The sequence below is a fragment of the Salvelinus fontinalis genome, chromosome 31 (genome assembly GCF_029448725.1).
Source record: "Salvelinus fontinalis isolate EN_2023a chromosome 31, ASM2944872v1, whole genome shotgun sequence".
NCBI classification, from domain to species: domain Eukaryota; kingdom Metazoa; phylum Chordata; class Actinopteri; order Salmoniformes; family Salmonidae; genus Salvelinus; species Salvelinus fontinalis.
This window is the reverse complement of record NC_074695.1, coordinates 18,431,006-18,450,328: the sequence shown is the minus strand read 5'-3', so window position 1 is coordinate 18,450,328 and position 19,323 is coordinate 18,431,006. Positions and strand designations below refer to the sequence as shown.

General features: G+C 43.0%; 1 protein-coding gene across 3 annotated transcripts; it reads left to right on the top strand.

The window, feature by feature from the left end:
- Window positions 1–6,215: 6,215 nt before the first annotated feature.
- Window positions 6,216–17,728, top strand: LOC129829717 (zinc finger protein 281-like). Of its 3 annotated transcripts, none has more exons than XM_055891594.1 (7): window positions 6,216–6,311; window positions 8,385–8,551; window positions 8,984–9,217; window positions 9,492–9,632; window positions 9,757–9,883; window positions 10,097–10,215; window positions 14,951–17,728. In XM_055891594.1, exons 2-7 carry the CDS (start codon window positions 8,507–8,509, stop codon window positions 15,134–15,136), a joined length of 852 nt encoding a protein of 283 aa, XP_055747569.1. In that variant the 5' UTR covers window positions 6,216–6,311; window positions 8,385–8,506; the 3' UTR covers window positions 15,137–17,728. The 3 variants fall into 3 exon arrangements, with proteins under 3 accessions (XP_055747569.1, XP_055747566.1, XP_055747570.1); XM_055891591.1 differs by having other exon boundaries at window positions 9,754–9,883; XM_055891595.1 differs by lacking the exon at window positions 8,385–8,551 and having other exon boundaries at window positions 9,754–9,883.
- Window positions 17,729–19,323: the final 1,595 nt, after the last annotated feature.

Sequence of the window (19,323 nt, the reverse complement as noted above, 5' to 3'; positions counted from 1 at the left end):
CATTCAAGGGTTTTTCTTTATTTATACTATTTTCTACATTGAAGAATAATAGTGAAGATATCAAAACTATGAAATAACACATGGAATCATGTAGTAAGCAAAAAAGTGTTAAACAAATCAAAATATATTGTATATTTTAGATGCTTCAAAGTAGCCACCCTTTGCCTTGATGACAGCTTTGCGCACTCTTGGCATTCTCTCAACCAGCATCACCTGTAATGCTTTTCAACCGCCTTGAAGGAGTTCCCACATATGCTGAGCATTTGTTGGCTGCTTTTCCTTCACTCTGCGGTCCAACTCATCCCAAACCAATTGGGTTGAGGTCAGGTAATTGTGGAAGCCAGGTCATCTAATGCAGCACTCCATTACTCTCTTTCTTGGTCAAATAGCCCTTACACAGCCTGGAGGTGTGTTGGGTCATTGTCCTGTTGAAAAACAATTGATATTCCCACAACGCTCAAACCAGATGGGATGGCGTATCGCTGCAGAATGCTGTGGTAGCCATGCTGGTTAAGTGTGCCTTGAATTCTAAAAAAATCACTGACAGTGTCACCAGCAAAGCACCTCCACACCATCACACCTCCTCCTCCATGCTTCACGGTGGGAACCACACATGCGGAGATTATCTTAATAGAGGAATATCATCACTTACTCATCAGTTCACTCATCAGTTCACCTACTCACCTACTCTGCATCTCACAAAGAGAAAGGGTACTTTGAAGAATCTCAAATAGAAAATATATTTTGATTTGATTTATTTGGACAATTTTCTACATTATAGAATAATAGTGAAGACATCAAAACTAGGAAATAACACATATGGAATCATGTAGTAATCAAAAAAGTGCTAAACAAATCAAAATATATTTTGACAGCTTAGCACACACTTGACATTCTCTCAACCAGCTCCATGAGGTAGTCACCTGGGATGCATTTCAATTCACATAGTGCATTGTGGTTATTTGAGAGCCATCGCTGTGACAGCTTGGGAGGTTAATAGACACGGCATGTGACGATAACAGAAGAAAATTCTCTCCAGAGGTAAAAGCGGTTTGCATGTGATGGTGAGGTATTCCAGATCGGGAGAACAAAAGGATTTGAGTTCATGTACGTTACCACAATCACACCATGAGTTGTTATCATGAAACAAACCCCTCAACCTTTCTTTTTCCCGGAGAGTTCTTTCTTCCTGTGAATGGACGGGGACAATATATCCGGAGAGAGCCATGACTCTGTAAAACCGAGTATGTTACAGTCCCTGATGTCTCTCTGGAAGGAGATCCTCGCCTTAAGCATCTCTACTTTATTTTCCAAGGACTAAACGTTATTGTGTGATATACTCGGAAGCGGTGGATGGTATGCACGCCGCCTGAGTCTGACTAAGGCCCTGCTTCTTCTTCCTTTTCTCTGGCTTCTGCGTTTTGGTGCAGCTCCCGGGATGGATAGAGCTGCCTCGGGAAGTTCAAACAAAGGATTCAAGTCAAGGAAGTAACATTTCTGCTCAAATTTCTAGTGAGTGACCACCAATTGAATATCCATGTTATTTGAAATAGAAATTCGGCTTGTCACCTAAAACACTCACAAACTTCTACAGATGCACAACCGAGAGCATCCTGTCAGGCTGTATCACCGCCTGGTACGGCAACTGCTCCGCCCACAACCGTAAGGCTCTCCAGAGGGTAGTGAGGTCTGCACAACGCATCACCGGGTCCAAACTACCTGCCCTCCAGGACACCTACACCACCCGATGTCACAGGAAGGCCAAAAAGATCATCAAGGACAACAACCACCCGAGCCATTGCCTGTTCACCCCACTATCATCCAGAAGGCGAGGTCAGTACAGGTGCATCAAAGCGGGGACCGAGAGACTGAAAAACAGCTTCTATCTCAAGGCCATCAGACTGTTAGACAGCCATCACTAACATTGAGTGGCAGCTGCCAACATACTGACTCAACTCTAGCCACTTTAATAATGGAAAAAGTTATGTAATAAATGTATCACTAGCCACTTTAAACAATGCCACTTTATATAATGTTTACATATCCTACATTACTCATCTCATATGTATATACTGTACTCTATACCATCTACTGCATCTTGCCATCTTGATGTAATAAATGTATCACTAGCCACTTTAAACTATGCCACTTTATATAATGTTTACATACTCTACATTACTCATCTCATATGTATATACTGTACTCTATACCATCTACTGCATCTTGCTTATGCCGTTCGGCCATCACTCATTCATATATTTTTATGTACATATAAGGTAGTTGTTGTGAAATTGTTAGGTTAGATTACTTGTTAGATAATACTGCATGGTCGGAACTAGAAGCACAAGCATTTCGCTACACTCGCATTAGCATCTGCTAACCATGTGTATGTGACAAATAACATTTGATTTGATTTGATTTGAGACCTATCGCTATGAGACTCAAAATTGAGCTCAGGTGGAACCTGTTTCCATTGATCATCCTTGAGATGTTTCTACAACTTAATTGGAGTCCACCTGAGGTAAATTCAATTTATTGGACATGATTTGGAAAGGCACACACCTGTCTATATAAGGTACCACAGTTGACAGTGCACGTCAGAGCAAAAACCAAGCCATGATGTCAAAGAAATTGTCCGTAGAGCTCGGAGACAGGATTGTGTCCAGGCACAGATCTGGGGAAGGGTACCAAAACATTTCTGCAGCATTGAAGGTCCCCAAGAACACAGTGGCCTCCATCATTCTTAAATGGAAGAACCACCAAGACTCTTCCTCGAGCTGGCCGTCCGGCCAAACTGAGCAATCAGGGAGAAGGGCTTTGGTCAGGGAGGTGACCAAGAACCCAATGGTCACTCTGACAGAGCTCCAGAGTTCCTCTATGGAGATGGGAGAACCTTCCAGAAGGACAACCATCTCTGCAGCACTCCACCAATCAGGCCTTTATGTTAGTGGCCAGACGGAAGCCACTGCTCAGTACACGGAACATGCCAGCCTGCTTGGAGTTTGACAAAATGCACCTAAAAGACTCTCAGACCATGCTCTGATGAAACCAAGATTGAACTCTTTGGCCTGAATGCCAAGCGTCACGTCTGGAGGAAACCTAGCACCATCCCTACGGTGAAGCATAGTGGTGGCAGCATCATGCTGTGGGGATGTTTTTCAGGGGCAAGGACTAGGAGACTAGTTAGGTTCGAGGGAAAGATGAACGAAGCAAAGTACAGATATCCTTGAAAACCTGCTCCAGAGCGCTCAGGATCTCAGACTGGGGCGAAGGTTCACCTTCCAACAGGACAATGACCCTAAGCACACAGCCAAGACAACGCAGGAGTGGCTTCGGGACAAGTCTCTGAATGTCCTTGAGTGGCCCAGCCAGAGCCTGTACTTGAACCCGATCGAACATCTCTGGAGAGACCTGAAAATGGCTGTGCAGCAACGCTCTCCACCCAACCTGACAGAGCTTGAGAGGATCTGCAGAGAAGAATGGGAGAAACCCCCCAAATAAAGGTGTACCAAGCTTGTAGCGTCATACCCAAGAAGACTCGAGGCTGTAATTGCTGCCAAAGCTGCTTCAACAAAGTACTGAGTAAAGGGTCTGAATACTTATGTAAATGTGATATTTCAGTGTTTTTGTTTTTATCAATTTGCAAAAAAATCTAAAAACCTGTTATTGTTTTGCTTCGTCATTCTGGGATATTGTGTGTAGATTGGGGGGGAACAATTTAATCAATTTTATAATACGTCTGTTACGTAACAAAATGTGGAAAAATTCAAGGGGTTTGAATACTTTCTGAATGCACTGTAAATAATTTCAAATTCCTTATATTAAGCAAACCAGATGGCACCATTTTCTTTTATTTTTTGGATAGCCAGGGGCACACTCCAATATTCAGACATCATTTTAAAATGAAGCATGCATGCTTACTGAGTCCACCAGATCAGAGGCAGTAGGGATGACCAGGGATGTTCTCTTTATACATGTGCGTGAATTGGACCATTTTCCTGTCCTGCTAAGCATTCAAAATGTAACAAGTACTTTTGGGTGTCAGGGGAAATGTTTGGAGTAAAAAGTGCATTATTTTCTTTAGGACTGTAGTGAAGTAAACATATAAGTTGTCAAAAATATAAATAGTAAAGTACAGGTACCCAAAAAAACGACTTAAGTAGTACTTCACACCACTGCTCCTTTTTACATATTTCTACTGTCCCTTCTGTGGTCTTAATTCGAATAAAAAAATGCAGTTATTTGTCGTCATTCTTGAGCGAAACCTCAGAATCTCTTCATGTCTTCCCCTTTTCCACAGAACCTGTTGAAGCCTTGCTACAGCACAAACGCAACATACCTGTTCCAGCAGGATAAGTTATATGACATGAGTCTGGACACAGGGGACAAGTCAATACAGTGATCGACTATCTGAATCTGTGGTTGATGTGGAAAGCTGTGGGCTCACATGGCATGGCAGAGCGTGTAGACTGGGCTTTCGCCCATACACGGTACAATCAGATAGCCTATAGGTGTATTCATGGGTATTGGGTACAACCCAATGATCAATATAAACCCTGGATTTCTGATGCTATGTATTAGCCAATTAGAGGCTTTGAAGCCACTGTCCCATATTGGCACTCCCAGAGGGAGCAGTCCTCCATAGTAATGAAATTATTTAGTATTTCAATTAAATACAACATTACATGTATTTAAGTGTTTTTTTGTTGCAATGGGGACAGTAACATAAAAAAAAAAGAATGTTCTTATATATTTTTTAACATTTTTATGTTTAGCTCACATCATACAATTTTAAATAATACATTAATGTGTCTGTTATATAATAAATGTGGCAAAACCAATGTAGACATTAATAAATGCATTTCTATAGCTTCCAAAATATATATTTTTTACAATGACGCCAAGATGGATGCGTTGAGGCTTTAAAACAGCACCACCTGTCTGTTATCTAGTGTAAATATACAGTAAATAATTGGTACAACCCTATGGCTGTAATTCTAAATAAGGTGACTCCTTACCTCAGATCTCTCATTCAAAGATTTTGATAAAACCTATGTCAATGAAAGACGTTTTTAAATGGAATGGAATTAATCATTTGTCCCTGTCTGGTCCCACAGGTTTCTGGTAGAGGAGATGAAGAAACATGAGTGATTTCAACTTATAGAGAAGGTGAGATTTTATTGATAGTAATGTACACACTACAGAAGATTTTTATTTTCCCATTTTCATCTCACCAAGGTCTTCTGCTCTCCCATTGAACAGCCTGAGTTTGTGAATCTGTGTTTCTGGTTCAGCTTGCTGGGAAAGGAGAACAGTCCAGATTATCAAAGGTTGGTGTATGAAGTAGTTTACTGTGAAGACGGGGTCATAGTAATGTCTGGAACTGAAAAAATGGAATGGTATGAACACATCAAACTCATGGGAGAATTACCAAATATTTTTTATAACTAACTCAAGATCGACTACTCGCAGGGGTGTCAAACTCATTCCACGGAGGGCCTTGTGTCTGCAGGTTTTTGGTCTTTCCTTTCAATAAAGCCCTAGACAACCAGGTGTGGGGAGTTCCTAACTAATTAGTGATGTTAATTCATCAATCAAGTACAAGGGTGGAGCGAAAACCCGCAGACACTCGGCCCTCCGTGGAATGAGTTTGACACCTGTGGTAGAGCCTATCGTTGCCAATGGGAGCAAATTAATCATAGTGGGCAGAACAAGCAAGGAGGTGGGCAGAACCCAGAACAAGCTAGCGAGATCCTATTGGTGTGTTCTAGCATTATTTACATATTTATGTTAGGGAACGCCTATTCCGTAAAGTGCGCTTGTGCAATATCGCAATTCGCCTTTGCACTCCTTAAGAACACCATTGTATTACACTTTGGCAAAGAGTAAAGTCTACACAACTTAGTCCATTCTATTCGTAACATATTTTAGTTTTGGAATTAGAAAACTGTATTTAGATCAAATGCTTAATCGATGAGAAAATTTGCAGAACGTCGGCCAAAATGCATTTTGCTCTATCTTCTCCCACTGCTGACCACTGGGCTTCTTTCCATCACCATATTTGGTGGAGTGTAAAACAGGATGCTTCATATTTATACATCCGGGGAAATATCTGAGTCATTGTTCCATATGTGAAACTACCCATTATCTTTCCCTTACCAACATGGCCGACATTATGCGACGTTGTTTTCAAATCACGTGGACGCGCTCTACGGGCGAACACTTCCGGTAGCGTTTCCTGTGTTTGTAAACTGAGAAAATTGAAACTCCGACAAGAAATATTAATCTGCAAAACTCAACAAAATCTCAAGGTAAACCAATTCTAAAATGTACTTCCCAACAAAGCCACCATAGAGTTAACAATGCATATGATGAAGTTATTTCCCAGAATTTTAATGCAAATTAGAGTTTTAACAATGTGTAGTTTTCTCAACCCGCACGCCCTGCCTGTTGTTGTGTTGTCTGTGTGGGTGGGGACTCAACCAGTGAGTCTTCTTCTTGACTAGCTTCACCTAAGCAGACCCTTGATTTACCTCATACGTTACTTAATTGATTATTCACATAATATTTAGCGGAACAATATTTTCACTCATCTTACCCATGTCTTGGTATTTGGCCTCGAAAACTCAGGCAGACTGTGATGTCTAGTTAACTAGCTAGATATATGGCTAGCTAGCTTATTAGGTAACTAGCTAACGTTGAGCTGGCAAATATTTTCTCTTTCAGTTTTCAGACATTATTGTAGTTAATTAGAGCACTGAATACTACAGCTTTTTTTTTTACAGGCTTTAACGTATTGCAATATCAAAACATAGGTTATCTATCCAATGCATTTGACCCATACTGCATTATCATTGTGCTGTGGGTGTGAGCTTTAACAAGCTAACGTTAACTAGCTTGGTAGACCCTCACTTCCAGGCAACTTTAACAAGCTAGGTAGCTAGGTAGAACCTCACTTCCAGGCAACGTTAACAAGCTAACTAGGTAGAACCTCACTTCCGGGCAGCTTTAACAAGCTAGCTAGGTAGAACCTCACTTCCAGGCAACGTTAACAAGCTAGCTAGGTAGACTCAATTCCAGGCAGCTTTAACAAGCTAGCAAGGTAGACTCTCACTTCCAGGCAGCTTTAACAAGCTAGCTAGGTAGATCCTCACTTCCAGGCAACGTTAACAAGCTAGCTAGGTAGACCCTCACTTCCAGGCAGCTTTAACAAGCTAGCTAGGTAGACCCTCACTTCCAGGCAGCTTTAACAAGCTAGCTAGGTAGACCCTCACTTCCAGGCAGCTTTAACAAGCTAGCTAGGTAGACCCTCACTTCCAGGCAGCTTTAACAAGCTAGCTAGGTAGACCCTCACTTCCAGGCAGCTTTAACAAGCTAGCTAGGTAGACCCTCACTTCCAGGCAGCTTTAACAAGCTAGCTAGGTAGACCCTCACTTCCAGGCAGCTTTAGCAAGCTAGCTAGGTAGACCCTCACTTCCAGGCAACGTTAACAAGCTAGCTAGGTAGACCCTCACTTCCAGGCAGCTTTAACAAGCTAGCTAGGTAGACCCTCACTTCCAGGCAACGTTAACAAGCTAGCTAGGTAGACCTTCACTTCCAGGCAGCTTTAACAAGCTAGCTAGGTAGACCCTCACTTCTAAGGCAACGTTAACAAGCTAGCTAAGTAGACCTTCACTTCAAGGCAACGTTAACAAGCTAGCTAGGTAGAACCTCACTTCCAGGCAGCTTTGACAAGCTAGCTAGGTAGAACCTCACTTCCAGGCAGCTTTAACAAGCTAGCTAGGTAGACCCTTACTTCCAGGCAACGTTAACAAGCTAGCTAAGTAGACCTTCACTTCCAGGCAACGTTAACAAGCTAGCTAGGTAGAACCTCACTTCCAGGCAGCTTTAGCTAGCCCTTTGCATGAAGACCAGAGTACTTGCATAGAAGATGATCAACTGTGTGGCTAGGCTAAATTAGGTTTTCTTGTTTGTTTTTGTACTTGACTCCAAAAATGTGATATCATATCGTTAGCATAATACTTTGGTCAATATTGAATGTTCTCTTGAGTAACTTGCACATACATGAATCATCACCCCTTCTCAGATCATCTTCATGAACTACAAGATCATTTAAAAAACTGTGTTTGTCCTTGTCCAGCTTTATTTCTGTCTTCATTGCAACAATGTTTTCTGTTTTCCATGGGAAGAGGTGGCATACACCAAACCATCATGGCTGCTTTCTCCAAGCCTGATATAAACTTCCTTTGTTGAGTTGACCAAGCTGTTGAGTTGACACTGTAACTAGTATATATAGTCCTGAATATGAATACCAGTAGTCATAGTCCAAATACAAATAAACAAAATACAATCATTTTGGCCTCACAATAACCCTCTATTTCCAGGCCTTGGCCCCTGATTATTTGGGTGAGTGTGGTCTCTTCTCACACCCCTCATCCTGGGTGACCCCCCTTGACGCACCCCTTTACCCCCAAACACACACACGCATTCAAACCACGCACCGGCGATGACACACCATCCCAACAACTCCGTTCGAGACCACATGAAATGGGTCAGTTGAATTCTCCTTTCATCATTGTTTTGTTTCTATTTATTTAGTCTCTTGTTTTTTGTCTCTGTTCCTTCCCTGTTCCCTCTTCCTCACAGTTTTTCCCTTAGAAGCCTGACACACCAGGCAAAAAAAAGAACAGAGAACAGTCAGTGAATGACCATCTACAGTCCCCGCAGGATTTTTGCCTTGTGTGTTGGGTCTTTATGCGTGGGACTGCGGCCCTAGCCCTGGCATGGACCTTGACGCTGACTCTGAGCTTTTGTGTGTTTTGTCCTGTGTTGTTCCTGCAGGCTGGGTTGATGACCCTCCTAGGCCACCATACTACGCTCCAACTGACCTGCTGTTTGTGTTGTTCCTGCAGGCTGGGTTGATAACCCTCCTAGGCCTCCATACTACGCTCCAACTGAACTGCTGTTTTTGTTGTTCCTGTAGGCTGGGTTGCTGGGCTGTGAGACGGTGCTGTCCAGCATCGCCCTGATGCAGGCCAACAACATGTCTGGCAGTCAGAAGAAGTTGACATCACAGCACGGCCAGGGTCAGAGAGACATTAACAACCCTGAAAGCCACCAGCAGCAGTCTCACGAGGCTCACCACGGCCACCACAACAACCACCAGGCCCACCACAGCCACATGGTCCTGCCCTCGGGAGTCAGCTGCCCACCCCTGGTGAGAAACAGAGAAACACTAATGTTATAGGCCCATAGGACGTAGTATACACACAAGTGCTTCTGTGTTCATTGGCATGGAGAACAACACTGTTGTTCTTTACATTTGGCAATTAATCAGAAATTGTTTATGTAATTATTGTAAATCTATCAGCATTCTAAAACATATAATTAATATCTAAGCCGTAGCTCTATTTTGGTGAGTATGTTATAAACATGAATTACCAACAACACCCCCCTCCATTTTTTATTTCCCCCCTCATTCTCCTCGATAGTTAATCAGAAAAGATGGACACTCATTTCATACGCCCAGGCTGCTGGATGAGAAAGATATGCAGGCCAGCCAGAATATGCAATCGACAAAGAAGAAGCACAGAAAATCAGGAACACCCAACAAACTGAGAGAGAAAGTGGAGGTAAGTAGTGTGTGCGATAGGGAAATGGAATGTACAATGTTGGATACACTTATAGGACAGAAGTGTATGTGTGTGTAATATGAGAAGTTGTACTCTTCTGAACACTCATTGTGTTTCTCAGCAGGTGGAGATGGATATTAACGGTGATGATGATCATGATTCACTAGTACAGAAGAACTTCATTTGTGAGCACTGCTATGGAGCATTCCGAAGTAGCTACCACCTGAAGAGGCACATCCTCACTCATACAGGTTGAAATCACTTTCCCTTTCCACTTCCTTGCTCAGGAATACTCAGCAAATGTGGCAACAGTTATAACATTCATCAGAAAAACAATCACATAGTAGAGAAATATGCACAACTCTCACTCACAACCAAAAACCAATGTTTTATTTTTCTTAAGTAAAAAATTCACCAAAGTCATCCATACCATTATATTTTGAACGGTGTTTTGTGTTGTTTAGGGGAGAAGCCGTTTGCATGTGATGTGTGTGACATGCGGTTTATTCAGCGATATCATCTGGACAGACACAAGAGAGTTCACAGTGGAGAGAAGCCCTACCAGTGTGATCGCTGTAATCAAGTAAGAGAGATCTGCACTGCACACTGTACACACACCTGCTACACACACACTACCCCATTCCTAACACACACACCTGGTACACACACTACCCTATTCCTAACACACACACACCTGGTACACACACACACACTACCCCATTCCTGACACACACACCTGGTACACACACACACCTGGTACACACACTACCCCATTCCTAACACACACACACCTGCTACACACACACTACCCCATTCCTAACACACACACACCTGCTACACACACACTACCCCATTCCTAACACACACACACCTGGTACACACACACACTACCCCATTCCTGACACACACACCTGGTACACACACACCTGGTACACACACTACCCCATTCCTAACACACACACACCTGGGGAACACACTACCCCATTCCTAACATACACACACCTGGGGCACACACTACCCCATTCCTAACACACACACACCTGGGGCACACATTACCCCATTCCTAACACGCACACACTACCCCATTCCTAACACGCACACACTACCCCATTCCTAATACACATGCACACACACACCTGGTACACACACTACCCCATTCCTAATACACATGCACACACACCTGGGGCACACACTACCCCATTCCTAGCGCACACACACCTGGGGCACACACTACCCCATTCCTAACACACACACACCTGGGGCACACACTACCCCATTCCTAACACACATACCTGGTACACACACTACCCCATTCCGAGCACACACCTGGTACACACACTACCCCATTCCGAGCACACACCTGGTACACACACTACCCCATTCCTAACACACACCTGGTACACACACTACCCCATTCCTAACACACACCTTGTACATACACTACCCCATTCCTAACACACACACCTGGTATCAACAGGACAGGATACAATGTTTTGGAACGTTCATGTAGAAATATGTTATGTAGAACCAACATACCTTTCTGTAGTGTAATCCCAACATGTTTTAAGCTGACCACCATTGACCTTGTTCACAAAAACTCCAAAGTAACCTGTCTAAATGACTACCTCCCGTAGCACTCACATCTGTAAATATGAAGTGCTTTGAAAGGCTGGTCATGACACATCAGCACCATCATTCCAGACACCCTGAAGCCACTCCAATTTGCATACCTCCCCAATAGAAACACAGATGACGCAAAACAGATCCACTGATGACGCAATCTCAATTGCACTTCACACTGCCCTCTCCCAGCTGGGATTGAACATCTCCCTCTGTAACTGGGTCTTAGACTTCCTGACGGGCTGCCTCCAGGTGGTGAGGGTAGACAACAACACATCTGCCACGCTGACCCTCAACATAGGGGCCCCTCTAGGGTGTGTGCTTAGTCCCCTTCTGTACTCCTTGTTCATCCACGATTGCGTGGCCGCTCACGACTCCAACACCATCATCAAGTTTGCTGACTGTGGTAGGCCTGATCACAGAGGGGGGAGGTCAGAGAGTTGGCAGTGTGGCACCATGACAACAACCTCTTACCTCAACGTCAGTAAGGCCAACGAGCTGATCATGGACTAAAGAGGGGAGAGCACGCCTCTATCCACATTGACAGGGCTCTAGTGGGGCAGGTCAAGAACTTTATTTTCCTTGGTGTCCACATCACTAAGGATTTAACATGGTCCACACACACCCGCATCATCGTGAAGAGGACACGACAGCGCCTCTTGCCCCTCAGGAGGCTGAAAAGATTTGGCAAGGGCCCTCGGATCCTCAAAGTTTTACAGCTGCACCATCAAGAGCATCTTGAATCGCTGCATCACCGCTTGGTATGGCAAATGCACCACTCTCGACCGCAAAGCGCTACAGAATGTGGGGCCTAGCTCCCTACCGGAGCATCGGCTCTCGGACCAACAGGCTCCGAGACAACTTCTACCCTCAAGCCATAAGACTGCTAAATAGTTTATTCATATTTACCCGGACTATATTGCACTGACTCTACACACACTCACAATACTATACCCACACACATTCACTACATACACACACACACTTTTACACTCATCATATGCTGCTACTACTCTGTTCTTTATTTTAGTCTTAATATTATCTATCCTGGTGCCTAGTCACTTACCCTGCCTTCATGTAATTTTAAAAAAAATGTTTTAATTTGACCTTTATTTAACTAGGCAAGTCAGTTAAAACATCTTTGGGATAGGTGGGACATTAGCGTCCCACCTGGCCAAAATCCAGTGAAAATGCAGAGGGACAAATTCAAATAAATTACTATAAAATTTTATCAAAGAGTACACTCTATCAAAGAGTACACTTCCCTCTACCCTCGTTCTGAACAGTGCTACTTCTTCATGTCTCAAAGGAAAAACCTCAACCAATTTCTAAAGACTGTTGAAATCCAGTCCAAGCGATAGGAACTGCAAGAAGGTCCCTTAGAAATCTGGATTCCCAATGAAAACCAATTGAAAAGAGAGTGACCTCCAAAAAAGAAATCTGAATGGTTTGTCCTCGGGGTTTCGCCTGCCAAATAAGTTCTGTTATACTCGCAGACATGATTCAAACAGTTTTAGAAACTTCAGAGTGTTTTCTATCCAATTCTACTAATAATGTGCATATCTTAGCTTCTGGGCCTGAGTAACAGGCAGTTTACTTTGGACACGCTTTTCATCCGGACGTGAAAATACTGCCCCCTATCCCAAAGAAATTAAGAACAAATTCTTATTTTCAATGACAGCCTAGGAACAGTGGGTTAACTGCCTTGTTCAGGGGCAGAACAACAGATTTTTACCTTGTCAGCTCAGGGATTCGATCTTGCAACCTTTCGGTTACTAGTCCAACGCTCTAGTCACTAGGCTACCTGCCTTCATGTACAAACAGTGCATTCCTGAAAGTATTCAGACCCCTTGACTTTTCCACATTTTGTAACATTACAGCCTTATTCTAAAATGGATTCATTTGTTTTTTCCCCTCAATCTACACACCCCATAATGACAAAGCAAAAACAGGTATTTAGAAATTGTTGCTAATTTATTCAAAATAAAAAATGTAAATATTGCATTTAAGTATTCAGACCTTTTACTCAGTAAAGCACCTTTGGCAGTGATTACAGCGTCAAGTCGTCTTGGGTATGATGCTACAAGCTTGGCACACCTGTATTTGGGGAATTTCTCCATTCTTCTCTACAGATTCTCTCAAGCTCTGTCAGGTTGGATGGGGATAGCATAGCTATTTTTAGGTCTCTCCAGAGATGTTCAAGTCCAGGCTCTGGCTGGGCCAATCAAGGACATTCAGAGACTTGTCCCAAAGCCACTCCTGCATTGTCTTGGCTGTGTGCTTAGGGTCGTTGTCCTGTTGGAAGGTGAAGCTTTGCCCCAGTGAGGTTCTGAGGACTCTGGAGCAGGTTTTCATCAAGGATCTCTCTGTACTTTCCTCTGTTCATCTTTGCCTTGATCCTGAATAGTCTCCCAGTCCCTGCCGCTGAAAAACATCCCCAATGCATGATGCTGCCACTACCATGCTTCACCGTAAGATTGGTGCTAGGTTTCCTCCAGACGTAATGCTTGGCTTACGTTCTTTACCAGAGCAAAGAATCTTGTTTCTCATGGTCTGAGAGTCCTTTAGGTGCCTTTTGGCAAACATCAGGGCTGTCATGTGCCTTTTCACTGAGGAGTGGCTTCCGTCTGGCCACTACCATAAAGGCCTGATTGGTGAAGTGCTGCAGAGATGGTTGTCCTTCTGGAAGGTTCTCCCATCTTCAAAGAGGAACTCTGGAGCTCTGTCAGTGACCATCGGGTTCTTGGTCACCTCCCTGAGCAGTTTGGCCGGGCGACCAGCTCTAAGAAGAGTCTTAGTGGTTTCAAACTTCTTCTATTTAAGAATGATGGAGGCTACTGTGTTCTTGGGGACCTTCAATGCTGCAGAAATGTTTTTGTACCCTTCCCCAGATCTGTGCCTCGACACAGTCCTGTTTCGAGCTCTGCGGGCAATTTCTTTGACCTCATGGCTATGTTTTTGCTCTGTCGTGCACTGTCAACTGTGGGACCTTATATAGACAGGTGTGTGCCTTTCCAAATCATGTCCAATAAATTGAACTCCACAGGTGGACTCCAATCAATTTGTAGAAACATCTGAAGGATGATTAATGGAAACCGGATGCACCTGAGCTCAATTTCGAGTATCATAGCAAAGGGTCTGAATACTTATGTAAATAAGGTATTCCTGTTTTTAAAATTGTATAAATTTGCAAAAACCTTTTTCTGCTTTGTTATTATGGGGTATTGTGTGTAGCTTAATGAGGAACAAATGTATTTAACCTATTTTTACAATACGTCTGTAACGTAACAAAATTTAGAAACGGTCAAGGGGTCTAAATACTTTCCGAATGCACTGTATCTACTGTATCTCAGATACCGTGTACACCTGCACATTGATCTGGTACTCCCTGTAAATAGCTCCGTTCTTGTGTATTTCATTCCTCTTGTTACTACTTTTCTTTTTATGAAACATTTTTAACTCTCCATTGTTGGGAAGGGCTCGTAAGCAAGCATTTCACAGTTAAGTTTACACCCTTGTATTCGGCACTTGACAAATAAAAAGAGTTTTGATTTGTAGAATAAGGAATCATGTCGGCGCAGCACTCCACAGTGTTTTCCTGTTGAACATGATCTAGGGGTTGGAGTCAATAGGTAGGTACATTACAGACTCCCGTCATTTGTGGTTATGAGTTTACTCTTCCTCTACCATCGTTTCAGAACTTCTCACGGACGGACCGTCTGCTACGTCACCGGCGTCTGTGTGGAGCGAGGACCAGCCTTCCCAAGGAGGAGAACCAGTCATTCTCCTGCGAGAGCAGAGGAGGAGCCTACTCCCAGGATGCACCTGGGCACACGGCCACCTGGAGCCCCCTACAGCAGCAGAACAGCCGTCTGGCTGTCTAACCTCTGACCCCTCGGAGAAACCCCACCTAACACAGTCAGCAGTCCTCAAATCATGATGGAGCAGACCAGTACTGCGTTGTCCCTCAGCCCAGATAAACCTGGCTAAGACACAAGACAAAGACAACAAACCTTATGCTGTTCTCAACACTGAGCTCATATCCTGTTGATGGGATAGTGAATCATTTTCTACTCATTTTATTCTAATTTTTGTATCGTTACGTACATGGTACAAGACCTAGGGTGGGGGGGATTTGGGCAAGCTGTCATATTACTATGGCAATAATGAATTCACAAACTGATAAGTTGTAGCCTCAATTGGACTAGTATTTTTTTGACTGTGAATGATCCATGGACACTCAATGTAAGGTTGGCCTGGTCAAACCAATATGCTCCCCTGGCTTTGATTTTTTACCATTGAGTGTTTGTGGAAGCTCACCATTGGGCAATTCTGCCCTACCAAGCAAAAAGGCAGTAACTGCTCATAGCGTGGAACTGATAAATATGGCTTTTATTTACCTTTGTTTCACAGTAACTTTATGTAGTTACTGCTAACATGACCACCATTTTCTCCAAAACACAACACAATAGAGGCAGGATACTTGTCCACATGATTAAGCATGTATTTAATGTAGAAAAAAATGACTAACTCATGTTTGACCAAATGAGCAGTTACTGCCTTTTTGCTTGGTAGGGCAGAATACTGATCAGTAACCTAGGACACTCTTCTTGTTCCACAAGCAGCCTCAGTGTTCATTGGCCAACCAGGTCATACTATGGACATTAAGTTATTTTAAGAACAATGGTGAACACACATCCTTGTGGCCTTGAACCACTCAGATTCATTCAAAGTTGGTTCTGTTGCTACTGCTTGTAGCTCGCTAGCTCCTGGACTACCTTGTTAGGGAATGGTCCTCAACTAATAGACCAGTATAACTAGCTGATCCAACCTTAGGGAGTTCATGGCACGTTTCTTGTTCTCTGTTGTGTCCCCCACACATCCATCCAGTCCTTGTTATGGGTTTGATTCAATGCTGTCTAAATATATGTCACTTTGTCATTTGATACACTGTCCATATGTTGTTTAACTCTAGAACCTCTCATAGCTACCGTTTTGGGCATAGTGACCATAGAAATATAATTACTAATGTCCATTCTAGTATTCTATTTCTATGTTAGTGACCTATAGTCTTTTCAGTGAATGTTCAGGACTGTATGTAGGCCTATTCTATATTCATTCACTCTGAGAGTCTGTCTTTCCTAACTCTTGTGTTATTTTAATTCCTTGTTATCAAAGTCCTGAGTACGTTGATCCAGCGTGTCATATTTCATATGTCTGGTGTTTTTTTTAAAGAAGGGGTCATCATAAGCAGCAGATGAAGCAGGATAGTTGACCTCTCAACATTGACCTTCTCTGACCCAGAAGGGACCCATGTTTGTGAATGAATACTTCCTCTATAATATCATCTATTCACCTCTGGCATCTTCAGTGAAGATGACCATTTCTGATCCAAAAGGACCCCTACAGCCTAGGCACTCCTGCGAGCATTAGATAAATATAACCAGTATGGTAATAGCTATTGCTTCCATCTGTCTAATGTGTTCAGATCTACAGGCATGGCTAGGCAGTAGGTTTGGATTTCAGTATATCTCTACTCCGTGGGGTACTTTTCGTTCGCATTTTTATTGGAGTGTCTCAAGCTCCATTATGGTAGCCTGGTCCCAGATCAGTTTGTACTGGTTTGCCAACTCCTGTAAGTAAGTAGACTTGCACAAGCGTTGACTTCTGGAAGCTGGAACAGCTCATCTGGGTACATTACTCATCTGTAGCGTGTGGCAGCTTGATATACAAGTACACCTCCTGGACAGGATGCTAGTCTATCGCTGGCCCTTACCCCTAATCTATCTCCTTAATGCTGAGATGCATCAGGTCCCATTTTTACAGTCTTTGGTATGACTCGGCTGAGGATAGACCTTCCAATCTCAGGGCCGACACTCTAATCACAACGCCACTGAGTCGGTCGTTGTCATGGGACTGGGATATACAGCACCAGCAGATCTGGGACAAGGCTATCATGATGACATTCTGTATCTATAAACACTGGAGTGAGGAAGCCTGAAATATAGGAGAAACAACAGTTATCTGTATAGACGTAAGGGTTTTATAGTGGACCAGTAGTTACTATTGCATCGCTGTCAGACTGTTAGTTGTGTCAAAGGAGTTTTATGGCAGTCCGTTTTCTACTGCTAAATTTATTTTAATATATATTTTAAATTGTCAATTAAATTAGGAGTAGAGGCAGAACTGGCACTAGTGCCTGTCTAGTGTAGCACATTAACTTTTTATTACTGGTAGTTTTGCATGCATTTGGTGATCCCCTAAGTTAAATGAAGTGATCTTGTTTTTGGTAAAGACAGTAAAAATGTTTTTTTTTGTAAAATTGGGTTTTGTTTTTAAAATAATAACTTTGTTATTGTCATGATTCTAGTCCTCATCACATGCAAATGGAAGTCCATTTTTGACCCGGTAAGACATATTGTAGTGAATGGAAAACTAGGGCCTCAAGCTTAAATAAAGATGTTTCTCTTTTTAAAGTTTTTAAACATGTGGTAGGTACTGTTCTGGCCTTCTAAAATGACGAAGGGGGATGTAGTTTCACCCATCTTGCCAGGAGATGGCACACAGGTTCAACTGAATTGGAAGCCAACTACATTGCATAGCTGCAAGACCTGCTATACACCACTAGAGGAGCCTCTATCCCTGGCCATTACGTCTATGATCGTGACCCAACAGCAGCAGGCAGGCGTTGATATTATTCTCAATATTATCTAGTACCGATAGCATTAGAGCAGTACATTTGTTCAGAGATGGTTTGGGAAGAAAGAGAGTGAAGCAACCTTAGATGGCCTAGCTGGTTGAGTGAAAATAACATTGTACATTATGGGAGGGTGGTGTTGAGACAATAGTTAGGAGTACATTATGGGAGGGTGGTGTTGAGACAATAGTTAGGAGTACATTATGGGAGGGTGGTGTTGAGACAATAGTTAGGAGTACATTATGGGAGGGTGGTGTTGAGACAATAGTTAGGAGTAGCCTACCAACTGTCTGAACAAATCCTGAGCTGGGGCCATCCCTCTCTTGTATTGGGGCTTTCCCTTCTTTACCTCTCCCCCTCTCTTTTTGGGGCCATCACTTCCTTTCATTTCCTCTCCACTTCATATTGGACCTATCCATCACCCATACCACTTTTTGGGGGTATTCTGTCTAAACCCCTCTCTTCCCCCTGTATTGGGGCTATACCTGCCCTCTCCCCCCTTATTGACCAGGCTTTGTAATTAAACCTCCAGGAACGATTAGCTGGATGAGATCAGCCTGAACTGGAGGTTGCAGACCAGGTAGTGTGTGTTCTGACGCTCCCTCTCCACCTCTGATTTACAGCACCCACAGGCTGGAGTACTACACTGGGCTGCCTTAAGTGAGGGAAGAGGAGAGGAGAGAGGGTGATACCACTCCATCATTGCAGAGAGTGTTGTAATCATCCAGGTTTGAAATCATTCTGCAGACAGACTGTATGTGGTGTCTCTTCAACACTGGCATTGCGTAGCAAATGACAACCTTTTCCCTACATAGTGCACTACTTTTGACCAGAGGGTCTATAAAGTGAATCTTTATTGCACACTGCTCATTAAAGATTCACTTCCTCGTTCCTCCTCACCCCATCTCCCATTCAACACGACCTCTACACGGGTGTAGAATGTGAGATGTGGTATTACTAACTACCGGTGGTGGCCACACTGGTATTACTAACTACCGGTGGTGGCCACACTGGTATTTCTAGCTACCAGCAGTGTGGCCACCCAGTAATGAAAATTATGAAATATTAATACAGAAATTGTCTTGTCACTTGAATCCTAGATTTCAGCTTTAAGCAATTAAAAGTGTGATAGAACAGTTGTTTCATACATGAGTATCTAGTTGTGCTTCTAAGGTAAACCCTAACCATTAGTAAACAGATACCAAATACTTTTCCATTACAAGTAGGCTTTTCTATACATTATGAAATCCCATCAACTCTGCACAGAGAAATCATGAAGACCAAAATAACATAATATTCTCAAAAACTCTATGCAATTATTCTGAAATGAATTATATATGAGGGTCTGAATCCTAATACGGAGTATAACGCAGA